The sequence below is a fragment of the Branchiostoma floridae genome, chromosome 3 (assembly GCF_000003815.2).
Source record: "Branchiostoma floridae strain S238N-H82 chromosome 3, Bfl_VNyyK, whole genome shotgun sequence".
In the NCBI taxonomy this organism is placed as follows: domain Eukaryota; kingdom Metazoa; phylum Chordata; class Leptocardii; order Amphioxiformes; family Branchiostomatidae; genus Branchiostoma; species Branchiostoma floridae.
In genome coordinates, this window is record NC_049981.1 from 2,523,510 (window position 1) to 2,529,999 (window position 6,490).

Genomic DNA, 6,490 nt, shown 5'->3' on the forward strand with positions numbered 1-6,490 from the left:
CTTGGTGTCAGAACGTTTTCAAGTGAGAAAAATTAAACTGCAAGAAATAGACATTCATGTTATTCTGTTTGACATTTTCCTATTTATTCTGCATTAGTGGTAACTACATATTAACCAACCATGTTCCATTTGAATGTTGCTATTTACATGTAGCGATACCTAACAGTGAAGTTACTTTCTGCTGTAGCATTTCTGTAGCAAATGTTACCACTGTCCACATTTCATGTTGCAAATATAGTGGAAATGGCGACTACGGTTCCAGCTAAAAAGTAAATCATAAATGAGTTCGACAGACACATGGTACATGCAGATACCCCCTACAGAAACAACATAGAAACAACATGGTACAGTCCCCCCTATAGAAACATCATACATGCCTTCAGTTGTACTTTACTACATGTGGTCTTGGGTTTCTTAGCGACAGGAGAAATCTGACATAAATCCTTGAACATGCAGAGAAAGAGCCAGACGCTAGGAGGCGCTGCAGTGCATTGTCCTGTGTTGGAAATGCGTGGTTTTACTGTCAACATGGCAGCTACTATAATGTGACTCCAGTTGTCATGGCAACAGCTATAATGTGACAAGTTGCCATGGCAACGGCTGTCATGTGACCCAATTGCAGTGCAGTACATAAAAGTGTGATGATGATATAGTGCAATCTAAACAGAGTTAAGACTCTTACAAATTTCTTCAAGACAGCTGCATTATGTGCAATTTCATTACGTAAGAAAAGTTCCTTGAGACAGCTGCATGATCACTTACAACTTGAGCAACTTCCTTTTGTAAGAAAAGTTCCTTGCCCAGCCGGATACAAGTATGTACAGGTGAAAACTAAAAACATTAAAAACTAAAAACGGCCGCCGGTTTGGTTGGTTACAATTCTGCGGGATCAACAGCCATCTTCTCATTACTGCCTACATCTGGACTCTGATTGGCTGCTGGGTCAGACATCTGTTTTTCTACTTGGAGGTTGGTTGAGACAGGGACATTTGGCAAGGAATCAAACCTGCAAAAAACATCAACAAGAGTGATGTTAAAAAACAAACTGGCGACATGGTTAGCAAAATGCAAAAATGCTCCCACACAATGAAATATGGCAAACAAATCTGGGAACAATGAGAACTGCTTGGACATTTGATATTCAGTGGTATTTCTCCACACAAATTTACAGGTAGGACATGTTGGTAGATTAAGGTTCAGGCAATAATAAAAGATGACCAATCACTCACTTCAGCACATCTGGCGCTGTGGTTGGCCCGCTAAGTGGTCCAGGTGTGGGCCCAGGTGTTGGGCCTGTTGCAAGACTAATCTTGTCTGCAGCCTCTGTTGGCTGTTCCTCCATCTGCTGGGCTTCCCCGGGTTGCTGTTCTACTTGCTGCTGCTGCCCCCCCTCCCCTGGACCATCTCCTGCTGCGGCCGGCTGTGCCTCTGAGGAAACAAAGGAAAAAACATGTTTCAGACATGTCTTCAAAGAAATAGAAATACTCTTAAAAGGATCCTGCAGGTAGGTAGAGCAGTAAGCACTAGGGGTGTGTACCGGTGCAAAACAGTTTTTTCTTGTTGAATCGGAAAAAAAACTCAGTGGACCACATTTTCGACAGAATAGAAAATGATCAGATTATATCACCAGGTGTGCACAAAATTTGGGTGCTTACTGGTTCAATGTAGTATTGAGCGAAGTAGATTTGAGCTTATTAGATTAGAGTTAATTTCTACCAAATTTCCACAGTCAAACTTGATTTCAATATGACCACTTTAAGTCTGCCCCCAAATTTTCAGTCCCTATAGATACACGTCTAACATGACAACATGTCTATCGCAGCTGCTACCACCTAGACTTGAGGACACAAATTTGCACAGGCAATCAGGTTCAGGTTCATGTCCAGACTTGTACTTGAATTTTCTGCTCCGGTACCGACCCCTAGTAAGCACCTGTGTGAAGCTATGGGGATTTACTTGACTGTTTGCTTGTAAGTTGTGTGTAGGTGAGAATGAAAGTTACCTGTTTGGGTCCCGCCACCTGAATTCTCCTTCTCCTCCTCCTGCCCAGTCTCCATGGCAACGTCCTGCCCCTTGGGCTGTTCCCCGGCAGCTGATTGGTTGGTTCTGTTGGTGGCGTGGGCGTGCATTTCACTGTCGTGGAGCATCAGCATCGACTTGTACTTACTGTACAGGAACTCTGCTTTCTTCTGCACGTCTTCACTACCTTTGTACTTCCTAACCTGAAGGGGCAAAGGGCAAAGGTTAGGTCAGTATGGACTTGTACAGGAACTCTGCTTTCTTCTGCACGTCTTCACTACCTTTGTACTTCCTAACCTGAAGGGGCAAAGGGCAAAGGTTAGGTCAGCATCGACTTGTACAGGAACTCTGCTTTCTTCTGCACGTCTTCACTACCTTTGTACTTCCTAACCTGAAGGGGCAAAGGTTAGGTCAGCATTGACTTGCACTTGCTGTGCAGGAACTTGGCTTTCTTTAGCATCAACTCACTATCTTCGTACTTTGTGCTCAAAAGAGCACATGTTCCTAGCATTCGGAGTCCTGTGTGTAGTTTTAATGCGTATTTGATGACTGACCCTTTTAATGGTGTGGAGAATGTCGGTAAGTTTGCTGTTTTTCGGGTAAGTGTTGTAGGTACCGATGAGGCTAGGGGACTGGTGAGGCGAGGTGATTGTAGGTAAATGTATGACATGTAGTTATGTGAGGGAATAAGGACTGACCCTTTTGATGGTGCGGAGAATGTCGATGTTCCTCTTCAGCATGGCGGCTGTCAGCGGCAGCGAGTTCAGCTCCTCTAGAACTTCCAGGCTCCGCGGAATGTCCTGCAGAAACAAAATAGGTTAAGCATCCAGGACTGAAGACACACATCAAAACAAACAAATAAACATGGCTGAGTATCCAGAACGGGAGACACACAACAAAACAAACAAACAAACATGGCTGAGCACCAGGGACTGGAGACACACATCAAAACAAACAAACAAACGTGGTTGAGCATCTAGGACTGGTGACACACATCAAAACAAACAAACGTGGTCAAGCATTAAAAAACATCAGGCGCTAGAAATCAAACATTCACTCAAACTCGCAGAAGGGGCCATACTTACAGGAACCAAATGGGCCATAAGGGTGCCAGATGAGCAATAAATATGGGAGCAAACAGGCTAGTGGGAGCCAGTTCAGACCATACTTACCGGCGCAGTGAGCTGGAGGGACAAAACGAGGGCTGCCTGCAGTTTCTTGACGTGATCCTCAACCAACTCTGCAATAAACCCAACATGCACTCATTGCAGTTTTCCTGGCAACTGATAGGGGTCCCGGGGGGAGCAAACGTGCATGTGCCTGACACTGATGTTTGCCTCAAATATCTTTGTCTTAATTTAGAAGAATCTGGATCAAATAAGTAATTTTCCAACTTTGTAAGGTTTTATCCAGGGTTATCAGACTTCAGCACATTTGCTCCCCCTAGTGGCCATAGAACAGAATGCAGACTTACAGCTTTACCAGCCATGAGTGACCTCTTCAAGGACTGGACCAGCTCAGTTACTGTGGCATCTAGGCTCATGGCTGCAATACACATGGAAACTGTTAGGGGGCTAAAACACAGGTCAACACTGGACCAGCTTGGTTGCTGTAGCACCTAGGCTCATGGCTGCAGTACACAAAAAGACTGTTAGGGGGAGCTAAAACATATGCCAAGACTGGGCCTGCTGTCACTGTGGCATCTAGGCTTATGGCTTCAATGCTAAAAAAAAGGCAGGGGCCAAAAGTTCAATAAGGTGTGGGCATTATTTGTTTCTGGACAGATGTAGTACCCACTTAGTTAGTCAGGGGGCATTGATGATACATCACTGTTTACCATGTTAAATACATTTCAGGCCATCCTTTGTGCTTGTGACATGCACAGGAAGGGAAGATCCTGACCTTTTTTCTTCTCCTGCTTTTCTTGCTTCTTTTGCTCCATTTTCTGCTCCAGTTTTAACCGTTTCTTCTTCTCTTTCTCCAGGAATTTCTCTTGTCTGAAACAGAAAGTCATAAGCCATGTCACAGCCTGTTGATGTTTTTACCTCCCCAAACTTCAGTAGGCAGTACACAACCAAACAGTCAGGTGGCGCTAATGTTCTTACCTTTTCTTCTCCATTTTTTGTCTCTTTAGTTCCTCCTTTCTGTCATCGGCAGCCGTCCTGGATTCACTATCCTGCAATACACAACCAAACAGTCAGGAGGCGCCATGCCACAATTTCTTGTCTATCTCTGAGGCGTTGAACATTGTCATGTGTATGCGAGCCAGAGTTCCATCCAACATGCATCACTTTGAATCTGAACTTGTCTCCAGGAAAAGTTCAAAATCAAATACTGTAAATGCATTTAAGTTCAAGGGGATTTACTTTCGCGGTAGCAGTAAAAACGAGTGTTCGCGGTTGTTTTAAATTTGCGGTAGCGTTCATAGATTGTAGTCACAACAAGTCAAGTGGTTTTACGTTCGCAGTGAAGTGGCCACCGCAAAAACCCCAAACATAGACCCACCGCAAACGTTTCTGCATTTACAGTAAACATGAACATTTCGAACCAAAACAAACATTTCTCACCTTTTCTTCCTCTTCTTCCGATTCCTCTTCCTCCTCCTCCTGTCTCTTCTCTTCCTCCTTCCTTCTCCTTTTTTCCTCTTCCTTCTTTCTGCGTCTTTCTTGTTCCTTCTTTATTCTCTGCTCCTCCTGTTTGTCTTCATCCTTCTTCTTCTTCTCCTCCTTCTTTCTCTCCCTGTTGTCTGCTTTCTTGTCTTTTGGTGTCTTCTCTTTTGACCTGTCGTCTTTCTTGTTCCCTTCCTTCTTCTTCTCCTCTTTTGTTTCTTCCTTCTGCTTCTTTCGTTCCTCCTGCTCCTAAAAAAAACCAGCATGTGACCATGAAAACATAAACTTCACTTGGGCCTACGTCACAAATGAGCTTTTGGGAACAAAAAGTGTGATATAAAAGACACCAAAAAACACAAGACGGAAAGAGAATAGTCGTGGGCATTACTTGTGTATATTTGTATATGTATACCTTTCTATTTTTATTTCCACTAACAGCCTGGCCGGGCCCCAGTTTGGGAATGTGACATTAGCCTAAAGCATGCTGCTATGACAACACCAACAGAATACCAGCATGTTACCATGACAACAAGAAGGCAAGCATGTTACCATGACAACATTTATTTATTCAGTTTTATCACATTTGTGGAAGAATTGACCTAACAGGAGACTATCACTAACAGGTGACTATCACTAACAAGATGTCAACCCGGAGACCAGGCTGTAAGGTTTGATCAACTTACACCAAGAAGGACCCTACTCTTTTCAATCAATGCCGTGAGCTCTTTAACATGCTTGAGTTGTGGCTCTCTTCGAACACAGGACCCCCATTTAAAGGGGCATTCCACTCCAGACAGGACTGTTATTTTCCGATAGATATCAATTTTAGGAAGTAACAAATGTATGCTATGTAACATTATACGATAGAGTACCCATTAGCCCCACGAGCATCAAAAAGTATTCAGTCTTCTACAAAACTCCCCAAGTACCCTCTAATTAAATTAATCAATCTCAGCCTATGGCTGAATACAATGTGCCTGACAACGCCTATCTTAAGTAAGGTTACAAAGCTAATTTTAGGGGCGCTTAGAAAAGCACGTCTTGTTATGTGTTCTTTGATATCTTGTGAACAATTGGCATTCTTGGTGTGCTAAGCGCCCCTCATTTATGCCGAAAATATTCACGATAAAGGAAGTGTCTACACGTATAGGGAACACATGGGTAGGGTCTGCATGGGTTTAGGGAGTGTCATATTGTTTTACAAACACACGTTGCATAAGTCGCCGCAAATGTAATACCACAAAAGGTCGGCTGATCATGTATTCATTGATACATTATCTATTGGAAAATAACATTCGCTTCTGGAGTGGAATGCCCCTTAAACGTCCTATCTGAGGGACAACCCTCGCCAAGCTAGCAATTTTTCACCTGAGTGAAGTGAGGAAGTGTCAAGTGCCTTTCCCAAGGGCACAAGATCGGTGACATGGCAACTTTTGAACTCAGGACCTCTTGGACCTGAGCCCAAAGCGCTGCCGATTATGCTGCACCATCTTGCTTTACTTGCGTTAATTCCTCACCTGTTTTTTCCTCTCCTTCCGTTCTTCCTTCAGCTGTTTTGCCGCCTCCTTCTCTCGCTCCCGTTGTTTCTTCTCCTCCTCCTCCTGAGCTTTCCGGAGCTTCTCCTCCGCCTCCTTTCTCCGGAGTGCCTCCTGCTTCTTCCAGCTGCTCACTACCTCCTCCTCCGAGTCACTAAACAAACAAACAAACAAATCAGCTCCTGCTTCTTCCAGCTGCTCACCACCTCCTCCTCTGAGTCACTAAAACACACAAACAAACAAACAAATCAGCTCCTGCTTCTTCCAGCTGCTCACCACCTTGTGACTATAAGGACGACCAACATTTTGTGTACGGACTTCCAATTT

The 6,490-nt window shown here is 44.0% G+C and overlaps 2 protein-coding genes across 2 annotated transcripts in view; both read right to left on the reverse strand.

Annotated features, from left to right (window-relative positions):
* Positions 1-61: 61 nt before the first annotated feature.
* Positions 62-6,490, reverse strand: part of LOC118412000 (PC4 and SFRS1-interacting protein-like) — a 6,631-nt gene continuing 202 nt past the window's right edge. The window contains exons 2-10 of the mRNA XM_035814554.1: positions 6,146-6,317; positions 4,587-4,877; positions 4,125-4,195; positions 3,922-4,016; positions 3,494-3,564; positions 2,718-2,819; positions 2,003-2,222; positions 1,230-1,428; positions 62-1,006 (exon numbers count right to left, since the gene is read on the reverse strand). Coding sequence (XP_035670447.1) covers positions 874-1,006; positions 1,230-1,428; positions 2,003-2,222; positions 2,718-2,819; positions 3,494-3,564; positions 3,922-4,016; positions 4,125-4,138 — 834 coding nt within the window. The 5' untranslated portion in view covers positions 4,139-4,195; positions 4,587-4,877; positions 6,146-6,317 and the 3' untranslated portion in view covers positions 62-873. The remainder of the gene's footprint in view (positions 1,007-1,229; positions 1,429-2,002; positions 2,223-2,717; positions 2,820-3,493; positions 3,565-3,921; positions 4,017-4,124; positions 4,196-4,586; positions 4,878-6,145; positions 6,318-6,490) is intronic.
* LOC118411060 (protein MNN4-like) lies at positions 4,191-6,468 on the reverse strand. Its single transcript, XM_035813063.1, has 4 exons — positions 6,440-6,468; positions 6,146-6,317; positions 4,679-4,877; positions 4,191-4,195 (listed from the first exon to the last, which is right to left on the reverse strand). Exons 1-4 carry the CDS (start codon positions 6,466-6,468, stop codon positions 4,191-4,193), a joined length of 405 nt encoding a protein of 134 aa, XP_035668956.1.

Excerpts from the sequence above, each read along its gene's own strand:
- LOC118411060 (XM_035813063.1), bottom strand. The coding sequence starts at position 6,468 with ATGTTGGTCGTCCTTATAGTCACAAGGTG. Across the intron at positions 6,318-6,439 it reads GTCCTTATAGTCACAAGGTG|TGACTCGGAGGAGGAGGTAG; the intron begins GTGAGCAGCTGG and ends TTGTTTGTTTAG. Across the intron at positions 4,878-6,145 it reads GGAAGGAGAGGAAAAAACAG|GAGCAGGAGGAACGAAAGAA; the intron begins GTGAGGAATTAA and ends GGTTTTTTTTAG.